A 16,229-nucleotide genomic window follows, 5' to 3' on the forward strand; every position below is an offset into this window, starting at 1 on the left:
TACAACTAATTAAATGTTTTAGTTAATATAAATTAATTTGAATGAAATAATTAGTGATTGTGATATTCGGAAACCTCATATATCATGTGACAAAAAATTCAAGGAAACAATATTTTTTTCTATTTGAAAGAGAAAAAAAATTATTGCTGTTCATGGTCACGGAAAAAAATTCCCAGTTAAAAAATCAGGATAAAATTTTCGAAAATTTCATTTTTAGAAAAAGCCATGAATATCATATTCCTTTGTTAGGTAAATATTGAAACATACAATAGACTCATTGAACTTTGTAATTTCCAAAAATTTTAATTTCATCCGAAAAATTGAATAAAAATTGAGAATTATTATTTTTTTTCAACAATGAGTTAAACAAATACAACGGCAATCAAAAAAGGGGGGGGGGAGACATCTCGTCAGTGACGCTTAAAGAGTTAACCCGTCATGTAGTCAATTAATTTCTGTGTGTGCTATCTGGGGTGCCCTTTTTTATGAAGATGCGCACTCTTTTTTTCCTCTTTTTCTTTATTTTATAAAAATTTGAAATTAATAAAATATATATTTTGATTGAAATTTTTTATATGTGTATACATTACACTTGAGTTTATCATGTCCTTTGCTTTATTTATTTATTTTTAAATCTTCAACGAAAGCAAGTATAATAACAATGATCAATAATTATTTTTTTTAATAGAAACAATTTAATTATCAATTATATTCGGAATAATCCGGAAACCACAATGTGGCGTGATATTCCGTCATAACAGATTGCTGGTTTATAATGTTCAACGTAAGCGATTCCGTTGGTTCTGTTCCGATAGTACTAAGACACACATGAATCTCGTAAACATTCCTCTCATAAACTTATAACATGGAATGTGCAGTGCGTGAGCTGTACATTACCGTCAAGTTTATTTGCGAGGAATGCCTGTCGTTTGTCTTCCGATGTAAAATCAATCAACTCGGCAGGTCAATTTGCCTGTATCCCGTTACTGTGTAGGTTCTATATCTTTTAGGACTGATTGCTCTCTCTGTGTGTGTGTGAAGTTATCTGTTAATTCAATAATCAATCTGTGAAGGAAGTTTTTGACAATTTTTCATGATATTCAAATGAGAGATTGCACCTGAGAGTTGGAACCATAGAAAACCAACTTCAGTCAAACACGTCAGCCCCACGCATCAGTGCAACTGCTGCGAAAAGCGTCTCAAAGCAGCTGCCGGGAATGCGCATGCGTGACCTTGGTAAAAAATCTTGTAGCAATCCCTTATATACGGTGCAGCAGTTTGCTAACTAACTTAGCATATGTGATTCCCTTTTTATAAGCTATTACACTTTAATATTTTCAGACCGCACATCCTGTTTATATTTAACCAAACATTTCTTTTCTTTCATGTTTTTTTTTAATATACAAGGTTCATAGCTAACAGGGTGTACAATATTTTACTGGTGAACGGTTGGTCCTAGAGGCATACTTCAAATTAGTAAAAGTATCCAAATAACGAGTTGTACACAGATATGACATTGATATTGCAAAGGGATGCATTGTCATCAAAATTGTGTTGTTAACTTTTTGTACGGAAAAGCCCCTGTGCTCAAAAACCGAATTAGAAAATTGTTGTGTTGTCTTTCCTGATGCAAACAAAAAGAAGTGCAATATTCAGTGATATATTTAAATGCGAAGAACGGAGGAAAGTCTGGAAAAAAACAGTGTTAAATACGGGTAAGCCGTTCGATCTGCATTTTACGCTGTTTTTTCCCAACGTTCCTCCTTTGTTTTTCGAATTCGAATACCTCAGCGAATATTGCACTTGAAAACGTGGATTTTTTTTTGCGTCAGGAGAGACAGAGCAACAACTTTCTAATTGGGTTTTTGAGCAGAGGATGTGCAAATAAAAAGTTAACATTTTTATTTCAATAACTGCACAAAATAAAAAAAAACCTCTATGCATCGTAAATGCTGTATCTGAGTACCACACGTTATTTGGATATTTTTTTTTTATAATGGAAGTGTGCCATGCACCCTGCACATACAATTGAAAGCTGAAAAAAAAAGATTGAAAAGGAAAAATTAAAGTAACTAACAATCGATTTCACGTCAATTTAAAGTACCATGTTTCAATTGGGATATTTAATTAAAGAAAAAAACCTGAATGATTAGTTGCGAGTACAAGCAAATATCTCAAACATTGAACAAAAATTGAGTTATTTCCTCTATTTTTCAAATTCAGGCATATCCAAAATGATTTCTCAGGAAACCGGAAAATGTTCATCTCCGAGATCCCCCCACCTCTATGTTTTGTCCGCAACATCTTGCCCCTGGTAAGTTTTGTTCCCGATACATTTCGTACTTGCAAATTTTGCCCCTGATATTTCGGCTGCCTCGAGCGTATGAGTGACCGAGGAAGTGACCGACTGTGTGAACGACTAAGTGATTCGGTGAGGGACCAGATTAATCGGTGAGTTGCTGTATGAGCGAGTAAGTGGCCATATGAGTGGAAGTTCGAGTAGCCAAGTACATGACCATGTGAGTGACCAAGTGAGGGATAATATTAATGATCAAGTTGGTTACTGTATGAGAGAACAAGTTGGTGACCGTATGAGTGACCAAGTGAGGGATAATATTAATGATCAAGTTGGTTACTGTATGAGAGAACAAGTTGGTGACCGTATGAGTGATCAAGAGTACGTAAGGCTGTATGAGTGACCGTTTTCGTGATCTAGTTATTGACCGTATGAGATATGAAGGGAGTGGCCATACGAATGATCAAGTTGGTGACCGCATAAACGACCACAATCAATTGGTTTCTCATACGGTCACATACTGTCACTCACTTTTTCACTCTTCCTGTCACTCACGCATTCACTTGGTCACTCATACTTTCAAGGCAAGCGAAATGTACCGGGGAGTTTAATTCGATTCAATTTTCGGTTTAATTACTTCTGAACTAAACTTTTTAATTTTGTTTTTGAGCACAGGGTTTCCGTTTAAACATGATAAGGGCAAAATGTCAGAGACGAAATTTCCGTAACACGATTAAACACAACGATAATAAATAGCAATTTATAAATCAGAGTCCAATCTGGTGTACTAAATCGAGCAGACTTTTTTTTTATTGCTAGATTGATATGTTCCGTTCAATTCCAATTGAAATAATTTATCCCTCAAATAAACTTCAGATAAAGTCGGTATCCCCAAAGTGTTTACCTCACCGTCATAGATCATTGAATATTTAATTTTAATCATTTGGCAGGCGTTTGTTCATTAACTAATGGTCTGAAGCCCATTCGACTGCGGTACAGACCTAGTAGAATAACCATTACGTGCTAACAAAAGCAAGCACTTTCAAGAGTTCGGGTGGGGGCCGCAAGTCTGTTTTCACGAGATGCTTTCGCTCTGGCGTTCAAGCGCCCGTCTCGGATGTGTTTACCATATTTCTCTTGAGTATCATTAAACCTTTTCAGGCCCTCGGGTTGTTACCATAAAGCCGTTTGCAATTCGCTATATGATAATGAGGGGAATTCATTATAGACGAACACTCCGGAAACATTAACATCGAACTATGCCAGACTAAATTACCGCATGATGTTCGCGTACTCTTTTCTCTTACAACACACTTTCAATTCCCATCTCGAAATTCGAAAGATTAAAAGAAAAATAAAATGCAAACAAATGTATCCAAAGTGTATGAGATGTTTCATTTCGTTTTTCCGCCAAATTCTGAGTGCACTAGAGTATAAGGAATTACGTTGTGAGCGGAAAGCGTAATGAAAACAAATAATTGTCGTATACATTTTCGCTTCCATTCTTAGATGATCAAATTATTTCTCTTGCAAACAAATGCAAAGTTCAGTTACTTTGCATAAAACAGCGTTTCTCAACCTTTCTGAACTCAAGGACTGGTAAAATATCTGAGATTATTCGACGGACCTTTACATACTGTATGAGTTACGTGTCCATGTGTCCGGTACTTTACGGGACATTCCTGTGTTTTTGTTCGTTCCGACTATATACAATTGTTACATTTTTTTGGTTTTTTTTTTTTATTCAACGAAGCTTATTCGAATTTGTAATCTTTGTTTCAAAATGGTGAATGAAGATATAACTCTCGTAATTTATAAAGCATAATATGATAATTATGATTATTATGAATACTCATCTCACATTCTTGTGATGATCAACGTTTTTTCGTCAACTACATTTCGAGTTGCTGTGAGTACTCTAGTAGTCCTTAATTTCTCGCTCGTCCATAATTTACAGCCATTCCAGCAACAATATGTGATTTTGCCAATTTGTAATGTTAGCCAATGGTTAAGAAAGTAAATGACAGTAAAAGTCCGCATTTCCCCGCATTTCAGATCGTATTTTTCCTTATTTTTATTAATAGAAATAGTCCCCAGTCATGTAAATGCTTTCTCATGAAGTTTTGGTTAATTATTTGCTGCAGTTCTTCATTCTCCCAGTCTTCAGCAATTTTAGCAATAATCAGAAACTTTTTCGTACAAATTTTGCCTACAAATTTAGTCCATATTTAATGTTGCGACAAACATTATTTTCCTCAATGGAAATGGTTATCCCGCGTATGAAGGTATAATTTTTTATTTGATCACAGATATTACTAAAATCAATAAAATTCATTGATAGAATATTGCTAAAGATAGAATATTGTTATAAATAATATTTTCATGTTCCACAAAGCGTGGATCCCCAAACCTCTTCGTATTGAATAAAAAAAAAAAAAAAAACAAGTTCTGCAGCTTTATGCTGGTCGTCCACTGGGACCTACTACGAGCTATAACAAGTTGGTGTATGCGCGATACCAATCTTGCGTATAAACGTGACTTTTTATCCCTCGTAGTAGCTTCCAGTGCTCGAGGCGCTAATGCGAACCGATCTCCCTTTAAAAAGCCTCGTCACAGAGAGCAACAGGCCTACAACGATAAAATCAATCATTGCACTTCACTCGTGGTTTGAAAAGGTGATGGTAGATGTCAACACTACGCATAGCAAGCATTATACAGAAACAAACTTTACGGTAGGTTCACAACACGGACACGCACATTCCAATTCGTTAGAAGTTCCACAATGGAATATGGACGAGGTGCATGTCTGGTTTAGTAGTAGTAGCAGCTTTCAGTGGATGACCTGCTTAAGGATGTCGTTCACTGGAAGCGACTATTTCCCAGCCAACAAAAACATGTTGGATGGGAAAAAATGGAATGAAAATAGTCCAACATGTTATATATATATATATATCAGGACCCGGATTGGGCAATAGGCTACTTTACATAGCCTCCACAATGACTTTTAGAATGTTTACTTTGGTTAACCGTAGTTCCCCAACAACGCGTTTGAAACGTGCATATGCATTTACAATGGTTCGCTACTTCTTTACTGTCACTAGTCACCACTATCGTGTGTGATAGTTCATTCCTTTATATAATGGTTTGCCACTTTTTCAATCCTCCTAGTAATTGGAGAAAACACACACACGCTGCACAACAGGTATTATAATTAGTACAATATGATATACAAATTATTTTTGTATTCATTCACAAAATTGCATGTGACAAACAAAATAATGATTGCTCAAAATAAAAAAATAAAAACCATTCTTATAAATTTGCTGCAATTCCCAATTCCCTCGCATTGCATAGTATGAAATATTTAAGTTTTTTTTAATCTACCTACATCTTACAATTTGTTATTCCGGGAAAAAAAAGGAGGTCCATTTTTGGTTCAATAAAGTGCAGCTTCGGTGAAAAGAAAAATAAATATAAAAAAACATACCCCAGGTCAATTTGCTTTTGTTACGGGAAACAACTCTACCATATTTTATATAGGAGACCGAGGAAGAATGGTGCAAATAATTTATTCATGTTGTACAAAGGCATCTAACGTCCAAAGCAGGATTTAAACACTCACTCTTAGGCGGAAACGCCAGGAATGATACCTGGTAATAAAAGTGATTTCTCTGTTCTGTTATTTTTCTTAGCACCAGGGGATTCTCTAGTAGTTACGATGCCCCATAAATTCAAATAGCATGGGAAAAATCTCCGACGTCTCGCGTGCTGTGCGACATCCGATTTGTCTGGCAAACTATTTCTTTGGCATTTTAACCCTCCCTTCCCCCCACCCATCCGTGAATTGGAAATATTGCAATCGTTTTAAAAGATATATTTCACTATTTTCCCCCGATACAGGCGTTTGCATTTTCCTCTTCATTCGAAATTTATTTGTATATAATGTATGCATATGTGTGTAGATAAAACCGTTTCCGAAACACACAAAATACGTGAATCTCTGATTTGTGAATAATGTAAATATGATTTCTACAGGTATGAAATCTTTTTGCCGATATCGAAAAAGTACGGCAAATGATTCGTCGTATCTTAAGTTACGTATTGTTTACATCCATATGTATGTCTCGTATGTCCGTGAGGTTTTAGTAAGCTAAAAAAACTACTTTTGGAATCACAATTTCGATGTTTGGAATACACATGTTTATACATGAAATTCATCGAAATGAATCATAAAAAAATTCGAGCAAAAAAAAGACGGATTGAAAAAATATCATTCAAAAAATATTTTTCGGATTCATACAAATGACGTTAGGCAAGATGAACAGTTTGAATTGAAATAAGATACATGCAAAATCTGATATGTATTCATTTTTATGTTCGAGGGAAAAAATTTACTCTATCCGAACGATCTCAAATCATTCCTTATCACTTTGTAGTTTTGTGCTTCACTATTTTCTTGTAAAAGATAGATCTAGAGAAAAAAGAGCAAGGAATTCTCTAAACGAGAATTACGTCTAAGCCTACTTTTTTTTAAGGATATTATATTTATATTTTCATTCGTGTTAGAAATATATTCGTGTGAAAACATGCTAGATACATACTTAAATTCATATTAATTTCAAATAAAGCATACCTATCGAATAAAATGCGCACGCTTTGTGTATTATATAGAGAATATTTGCATGAATAAAGCAAACCCAAAATATGTGTGTACATTTTTAATGGTATCAGATGAAGTTTTCGGATTTTATGAATAATCAGGAACATATAAGACTTATATATATAAGTCCGTCAATAAAAAGAAATATATTTTTTGCATCTATATATACATGTATATATATTTTGTTATTTCTGTCTGTATGTATGTGTTCTCTATACCAGTCTCCAGTTGTTGACGATTTTTGTCAAATTTTTCATATGATTTACAACGATTCTTGATATAACGATAAATCCCTGAACATAATTTTTCCAAGTCTTGTTTGCACTAACATTAAAACTGCTGCCTCTCGATATATATCATGATAATCTTATACAACAATATTTTTCTTGGTCCACTGAGTACCAGTAAATCGAGGTTTTACTGTATACCAAACTGGACCCGACTTGAACGATAGGCTATAAAAGTTCATTAGAGCTGGGCAAACGCCCGAAATTGGCAAGAAACTGTCGGGCAACAATGATTTAACAGCATCAAAAATCGCTTTAGAAATGTTTGTTTTAGTTACCGTGGATACCTAACAATGCTTTCCAGACATGTTTATTCCTCTACAATGGTTTGTTACTTATGTTATGATCCCAGTCCGTTGAGAAAGCACAGGGCCGCACAGCGTAATTCTTTACTACTATCTGCAGGATGTTAATGGACCGACAAACTCAGAGGGTTGTTAGTAGATATTAAGAAGAACAAAACATTGCAATGGAACATGGTGTCACAAACCAGGTTGAGAGGTTGAAAATCGTGAAAATCGCATGCAGGCTCTGAGTCCAGAGGAGACGAAAGGGAGATTTCAGTTGATCGTTGAATGCGTTCGTGGGTACGCTCACCATATCTGACGTAAGCAGCGTCTCGTGCGCTGGGTAGGATCCCGCGTGGCGGACGATGTAAATTAGCGCTACTGCGGTAGTAAGCACGTGTAGCAGTTAGATTGGACCCGTTGCTTGTCCTCCACGTTCACGCGGATCTCAATCTGTGTGACTTTTTCCTATGGAGTCAACTTAAATCACTCGTTTATGCGACGCCTTTGGAAACACCTGAGGATCTCGTACCGCATATTGTCATCGCTGTGGCAGACATCAAAAAGCATACCTGGTATTTTCGAGCGCGTCCTGAAATCGCTTTTATGTGTTTGTAGACTGCACAATGACGTCAGCGGCCGCCACTTCCAACAACTCTTGTAATAATTAACGAGATAAATCTTTCCGTAGTTATCATTGCCTTTTTTGTCCTTCCATCCAGACGCCGAAACCTGCATGCGTTTTTCGCGATTTTCACCCTCCCACCGTGTGTTGCGACACCATGTTTTATTGCAATTTTTGTTAATTTTGATATCTACTAACAACCCTCTGAGTTTTTCGGTCCATTAACAGATCACCCTGTTTATAATTTTGCTTTCCATATACGCGCACCAGAACGAAATGGTCATTGAATTGGTAAAAATTTGTCTTTAAATTTAAGAAATAAAAATCGTTTGAATATGAATGTCGACTTGAGTTTCAAACTAATAACTGTTTCAGCTATTCGGTTATTTTCAATCAACTGCAATTGGTCAAATCTGAGGAATGAGTAAACACACATCTCGAGTAGATTATAATGTCTGAATTATAACGCTGCACATAATTCAGATATTTTTAGTTCTGTTTTCTTGATTTGAAAGTGGAAGAATTACAGTATTTTGTGTAAAGTTTATTTAAATACAATTTTTTGGTTTAATACCGATACTTATCATCATTAATTAAAAATTGATGTTATTTTCCATTCAGCTTCTTGCGAAGATTATATATATTCAAAAAAGGACCAAATAAAATTTTTGAACCAAGTGCATTCACACACACACACACATCTTTATTCTTAATTTAAATCCGATATTTCTTTTCGTTAGTCTGTCTAAATAGTTTAATATCACATGAATTAAATTGTGAATCTTATGAAATGTAAATACTTCTTTCTTTACGTTAGTCCAGAAAGCTTCGCGTGTGTATGTTATAAAAATTACGTGTATTCTCAATTTCTTTTAATGAATTATTTAATAACGAGATATATATAAATCCTCTTTAAATACAGAATTTTCTCTTGGACAAACAAAACACTCTTATTAGTAACTTTTGATTAATTTCATGTGTGGAATCAAAAATTTTAATCGTATATATTTAGTCTGTAAATAAAATGCTTTGATAGTGATTATTGATATCACTGCGCATCACAGGAGGAAAAACTGATCAAAGTAAGTCTTCTTTCAAAAAGTGGATGATTATTTAACGATGTCAAGCAACTTCCAAAAATTCGAAACTTTTTCGAAAATTGGATCTAATAAAAGTATTGAAACTAGCCATGAAATATAGTTAAATTCCTCTTCATCAAAGAAAGTGAATATTTGAATGAAATGTAATACAGTATATCGTTCTCTCTCTCTAATATACTCAATTATTCCATTCAATCTATCTAATTATACATCATAGTAAATTTCCTTTCATTGCTATAATTTATCCTTGAGGGTACGGGTTGTCTTAGTGAAATGAATATATATATGTTTTCTCTTACCGACAGCTGATATAAACAATTTTCTTGAGGCTAATTTATCCATTTAAGCTCGTTTATGTACTGTGCCAACTTTGGGGGCGGTGACTATTTTTCTTTCCTCCGGAAGTGTTGTAAGATTCGTCTGTGTCAGAGTCTGTGGGATTCAACCCGTACAGTGAAGCATCTTTTTTTTAATTTTAATTGACGTCATATTTCAAAATTACTGTAAAAATCAGATATCAATATATGAAGGAAGTTCTTTACGTCTGGCTTCAATAGTTTGCCACTATAGAATGTGAAATTATAATTTTTTTTTACTCTGCAACAACAATTTTAGTAAAATCGTTTTTTTCCTTAAATGATAGACTTAATTTACCCTGAGTTTAACTCTCCCTCCTATTTCCATATTATAAGGTTCATTTCACGTACATAAAAAAATCATTTAATTATTTTTATTACTGAAGTCCTGCTTTAATTACTACTATGTTACGAGAAATCCAGAACTGTTAATTGGAAATTTACTGTAAATTTGTACGGCGGTAGTAAATTGTATTTATTTTTTGTTCATGTCGTATGTCAAATGATGTGATAATAAATGTATCAGAATACTCTAAAAAATATAGTGTATAATTATTTTAAATGCTATGCAATTAAGTATGGGTCTATGAGGCCCAACCCATTCGCTCACGGAACATTTCCTCGCACGTGCGCTGATAGAATAGAAAAAGAGAAAAGAACGTGATTTTTGTTTGAAAACTATTGTGTAACTAAACAAGGTAAAACATAATAAATTCATTTTTTCGCGTCATCCTTTTGAAAATTACCTCTACCGCATTTTTAGTAGATGATTCTATATTAAAAAGCAACATTAAATGCAGGGATTGTTTACCCGAAAAGCGAAAACACGCGGAAAGTGTGATGAAACACATCTATGTTTTTTTCGTAGGCTCAAAATTTGCAAATCACATTCAAAAAAAATAAATAAAGTCAAGTTTTCTCTTCGTTTTGTGTGTTCCCCTTTTTTTGTATAATTCCCATTACCACCGTTTAGTCGCTAATGTGTTTGGCAATTTTCAACAGGAAAGAAAAAAATGTTTAAAAAAAGAATAATTCAGAAAATCGATGTTGTTTCACTTTGAATCACTCATCACTGTATATTAATTTTGTGACTTTTTTTTTTCAAATTTTCATTTAAGTGAAAATCTGTGTAATTTTACGTTTTTAAAAGTATTGATAAACATGTTTTTTGAATAGACAAATTTAAAAATTTGCTTTTATTCTTTTGCAATATTCAAAAGAGTTTAAACTCTAAAACCAGTTGATCCATTTTTTTAAGGGGCCCGGCGTGGCCGGCTCTCTCCAGCGTGGTCCAACCCCTCCGGGTAAATGGCTTACATCCCACCAGGGACAGAGCCTGGACCACGACTGGCCTTTCAGTTGATCCATTTGTATAATTGACACTTCTTTGAACTGAATTGGATTTGAAATGAATCAATATCTAAAAGTAAAATTTATAGTTATTTGTGTTTATTTTTATGTACGTAAATGAATGTGACAGTCGCATTTACGGTCGGTTAAACTATTGCTCTCCTGCTAGTAAATAATGCGGGAAAATTAGAGAAAAATGAGGAAAACCTTCTTTTCGTCATCTCTTTCTTCATTTCAGTTCATTAGGTTGGCACAGAAAAAAAATATATGTTTCAGTTTACTTTTGCGACATGAGTAAAATCATAACAACCTATTTATAGTTAATGAGACAAATTTTACTATGTATAGAAAACATGATTTATATCTTGTAACCGAACGCTTCAAGGAAATATTCGTTTAAATGCATTAGATTATTATAAAGAAAATTTTTATCCCAAAAAATGCTTCATTAACATGGCAGTATCAGTGTATGTGGCAGTTAATGAATTCTAAATAAAAGTTTTATGTTTTTACTTAGAGAAACACATGCATATAATAATCAAATGTGTATCTTTTAACAATTAATCTCAATGATAATACCAGAAAATATTCGAGAAATCATGAATTATATATTCTCTGTTAAAAAACCAAACTTTATTTCATAACAACGGGAAAAAATACTTTCCTGAAGTTATCAGAATTAAACTTGCGAAATTCTGTAAGTTTCGTTTTTTTTTTTAGTAAACTTGTTAAACTTTCATCCATAGAGTTTGTCACAGCCGATTTGTACAGATAATACTGGTATATAACCACATTAGATTTTCAATATTAAAGGTTTTATTTTTTTGTTTCAGTTCTCATAACACGAATTATTCATATTAATGTTTTTTTTCTACGAGAAAGAAAAAATTAAATGGAATTGGACAACAGAAGCAAAACAAAGATAAACATGATTTCAAAACATGATATTTCGTGTATTTCGTGATTCATTTTTTCTCGATATGAAACTGTAGTGCCCTTACGGCTGTTTGTGTTGATAGATTTTGAACTCCCTTATATTTTCCTTTTCTTTAACAGCAATAAATTTAGAAATTAAACCGTCTCACTTACTTGCTGTCGAGGATGTAATCCACAGGTATGTAAGCAATAGTGCGTAACACTTCAGTGTAATTGAAGAGCGTTTTAGAAATTCCATTAGCATGTACCACGATGTCATTCTTTTCGAACAATACTTGGTAGTCTTCGTCCGCCAAATCACATGCGCTCACCGGAGGACGATCTCCCAACGCAGTACAGAGTCAGAAGTTTTCCAAGAGCGGGGGCGCAGTCGTGGTAAAAGTACATCGACCAGGTGTACGGAAGTTTCGAAAATATGAGAGACAGAAACAAACAGCGAGAGACAAGAGAAGAGAGAGACAGAGAGGAAAAGACGTGCGTTCCGATCAGCCGCTGCCCCCGGAATGAGCGCTTCTCTGTGTGACAAGGTTCGAACAAAATTTTCGCGCCAGCGCAGTAGTGCAATAGCTCTGTTTTCCTGCCTCGAACACGTGTTTTTGGAGTTTTCGGAGAAGTTCTTCGCATGAAGGAAGCTGAGAGTGAGGGAAGGGTTTTGGATGAGATATTACGACGAACCTAATGACCGATTCACAGGAAGCTCTGCGCCTCTCCTAATTTCATTATCAGGGCAACAACGCCGAGCTAATATGATGCCAGAATGTATGCAACGCAACATAAAAGTACATTATACGTCATAGAATTACGGATCTTTTTTTAGAAGAAATAATTTAGGTTGATATTTTTTTTCTAATGAACTATTGATTACACTTCATCTTTGTTTTTTCCACATGTTTTTCTTATTCTCAAAAATCCGTTTATTTCATGTTCAACAACATGGAATGTATTGATGTAAAAATTCTAACTCCTTTACCATCAATCGTGTTCACCAGAATAGTTATAAAGTTGTTTTTTTTTTCTCGTGCAGTTACAAAAAAGTTCATCTAAAATTTGAATTATTTTGCGGCTACCGAATCAAATTGATTGGATACGTAAAACTGTATAAAATTTACCAGAATATGTATGTTACATAAATTTCTGTGTTTTTTCATTTATATTTTTGTCACTAATTAAGTATGAAACACTTGTCTTATACAGTTTCGTGATAAATTTCATCCTTAGTTTTCACTAGCGGATTTGTTCCCAAAAGTAGAGGGGGGAAAAATAGATACTTTCTAAAAAAATCCGTTAGATAATCTCTCATTGTGGAAATTATGAATTTTCAGTGTGGACATAAGCATAACAATTTCATTTTAAAAAATTCAGGAACGATGAAAAAAATAATATTTGTAAATTAAACTTTGCATTCTCAAAATACAAGTGAATACATATATCTTCAGAAATGGGAAGAAGATGAAATTCAACAGATGTCATTTTCATTGTTAAAAAAATAAAAAATTTAGTCATAACAACTAAATATAGTTACATAGGTAAGTTAAATTTAAAGAAATATATACATAGCCCTACTCAAATTTTTTGCAATAAATATTTTTATTGACAATTTGCACACACACACACACACACACACACACACACACACACACACACACACACACACACACATGGTTGAAGATTTTTTTCTACCTTCACACATCAAAATAATTGTATCAATCACTTCACTATTCGATCAGTAATATTTGCAGCAGATTCCGTAGCAGTTATAGATGTTAGCAGTAAGTTTCCAGCAAATGGATTGACTTTGATTATTAAGTATCACTTCCACGTTGAGGCTTTTCATCACGAAGTTACAATAAGAATATCCACTCACATGGTTTACGTGAAGCATACAATGAATACTTAAAAATACAATACGATAAAATTGAAAACATTGTTGACTTTAGTCTCGTTGACTCCCTTCGCATCTGAAATTCTACATCTTACTGGCATACTCATAATTTTTTTTATATTGATAAGTGGATGTTTAAAACAGCTAAAAAAATGTTTAGCATTTTTCACTCATCATATAATATGAAAACCCGTGCAATGGTTTGTAAATATTCAGTGATCCCTGTATTCTTATATAGATATAACTTGCCGACTGGAAGTTTAAATTCCCACTTTGACTACCAACTAACCTACGTATGAATCATTCATATCATCTAGAAAACAATCTGATAGAAAATTCACGTCGCAAAGTTTTCATAACGCATGAAAATAGAATGTGAAAACGAGAGACGAGAGGTATGAGGTTGCGTCGCGTTTAGAGCTGGCTTGTTGCGCTGGAATCTTCACTTAACAGCCCCGGGATGCAACAGTGGGGCACGGCTGATAAAATCCCTCGTCTTTTCTGCTGTCCTTGTTGCCCTTCCTCCCCATAAATGCATATTGGAGTTGGGAGCAGGAATAATTACGATTTCCACAAAATGAGTTTAATTATAGCGCTACTCCTTAGATTATACAACCCCATTTTAAGTCGCACTAACTACCTTCGGGAAAACCGAGTGCGCGACTCGTGTGAGGCGTTCGGTTGTTAAACCATACCTCTCCTGAGGCCCGTCTCACGAAATATTCCATGTCTAGCTGCCAGGCAATTAGCTCTCGCATTTTGCCTTGTTTCCAGAGCGCCAGAGCCTTTTCTACAAAATCTTGAATAATGAGAATTTTCGGGGAAGGGTGTTGTTGGCTCAGATCTGGAGTTTTGTTTCCGTTTCTCGCAGGTCTCCTTCGTTTACATACCGAAGCAGTAATTTCGCGTTGGCATCCTACGCAGCCGAGTCCGTGCTGGTCATAAAACAGCCGCTTCAGTTTCGTGAAGAATTAACCATGAAATGCACCGTCTCTCATAAACTGCACCGTCTCTAACATAAACGCATTTTTCTACTACTTTGTTAGCTATATTACATGAATTCCTTTTCAGTTTCATGGAATTGAAAACAATGGATACCCAATTTTTAGGAAGTAAAAATATAATTTTCTTATCATTAATATAAATGAGCTTATTTGTTCAATAATTACCGCCTGAAGCTACGTGCGCAGTGATATCCCAAAGTTATGCGATAGGTGGGACCTGCGACATCCGTGTAAGTTGAAATCGCGTTACTCGGGGTTCAGTTTTCTACAGAAATGTAAAAGACTACATTCCTTCTAAAACCTGAGCAAACGAAAGTCATGTGTTAAATGTTTTGGATATTTTGATAACACCTTCACTCATCGAAAGAAATGAGCTGCTCGTGTCTGGACGCAAGGAAACAAATTTCAGCCATGGGTTGTTATTCGAAAGTTGCCAACTACTTGTATTATCATCAATGGAAAAATACATTAAAAACAGCAATAATTATTGAACTGGATTTGTACTTCAGCTATAAAATAGTGATCTTTCTGTAAAAATACAGCCCATGCCGCTTAATGTGATCACTCGAAATTTCTGATAGCAATAATCAAAGCATAGGTATATCCCACAAAAAAAATCTCGTTTGCAAGTACATGGACCCATACATCCCGACCATTGACGGGACGTACAGTAAAGAGGTGTTGGCAAGACGGGGCGGTCTTCAAATTTTTCTGTATTTTCTAAATTGCAACGGAACTTTCTCTCTTTAATTTAATTAATTTTTTTTAGCCATTGTGAGAGGCTAGGATGGAGCAGTCATATGCCGTCGTGAATCACATATAGATCCATTGAGAAAAGTCTGTCAGAAAAATATATTTTAATTTATTTCTGGTGAACTGAAAGAATCTGATCTCGAACTGTATAAAAGAGTTTTTTTTTTTATATCATGCATTTGCCTTCACTATAGGAAGGTAATCGCAACAGGAGCTCTACACGTATATGAACCACACAGCATATGAAGACCAGAAATGACATACGCAGTAAGTATCAAAAAGTAAAAAATTTACACGTCAAAATGTAGTATAAATACCAAGGTTGTCAACCTAGGAAACGATGCGAGTGTCCAGCTAATTCTAAGTAGCTAAAAAAAACCGTAGATGTCACCAACACCATGTGTATGACACCTGAAACCTGTTTTTCGCTCTCCTGTAAAATTTGCGATTTGGTACTTGCTGTTTTTACCATTTATGGTCTTCAGATTCTAGGAACGGATTAGATCAAGTGCGGAAATGCTTGCAAAAAGGAGAGGGGGGGGGGAGTGAACATAATCTATCCTCTTTCATAGCATTGCCAGCCGATAACGATAACTTACAGAGAAAAACAAAATAGTCTGGTTAAACCTTAGCTTAAAAATGCTAAAAAAAAAAACATTCAACGGGAAAAAATAATAACATTATCAGAGTCCC

The 16,229-nt window shown here is 34.6% G+C and overlaps 1 protein-coding gene across 5 annotated transcripts in view; it reads right to left on the bottom strand.

The window, feature by feature from the left end:
• The window catches only part of LOC149078975 (cell adhesion molecule Dscam1-like), a 348,553-nt gene extending 336,161 nt beyond the window's left edge, over nt 1-12,392 (bottom strand). For all 5 annotated transcript variants that reach the window (XR_016193867.1, XM_089241217.1, XM_089241216.1 and 2 more), the window contains exon 1: nt 12,051-12,392. Coding sequence is in view for 4 of the 5 variants with exons in the window: in XM_089241217.1 (XP_089097343.1) it covers nt 12,051-12,156 (106 nt within the window). In the remaining variant the exon portion in view is untranslated. The remainder of the gene's footprint in view (nt 1-12,050) is intronic.
• Between the last annotated feature and the right edge of the window lie 3,837 nt (nt 12,393-16,229).

This window comes from Pholcus phalangioides, unplaced genomic scaffold (genome assembly GCF_987345545.1).
Source record: "Pholcus phalangioides strain wild (caught in Gottingen) unplaced genomic scaffold, Ppha-v1.0 ptg000013l_1, whole genome shotgun sequence".
Lineage (NCBI taxonomy): Eukaryota > Metazoa > Arthropoda > Arachnida > Araneae > Pholcidae > Pholcus > Pholcus phalangioides.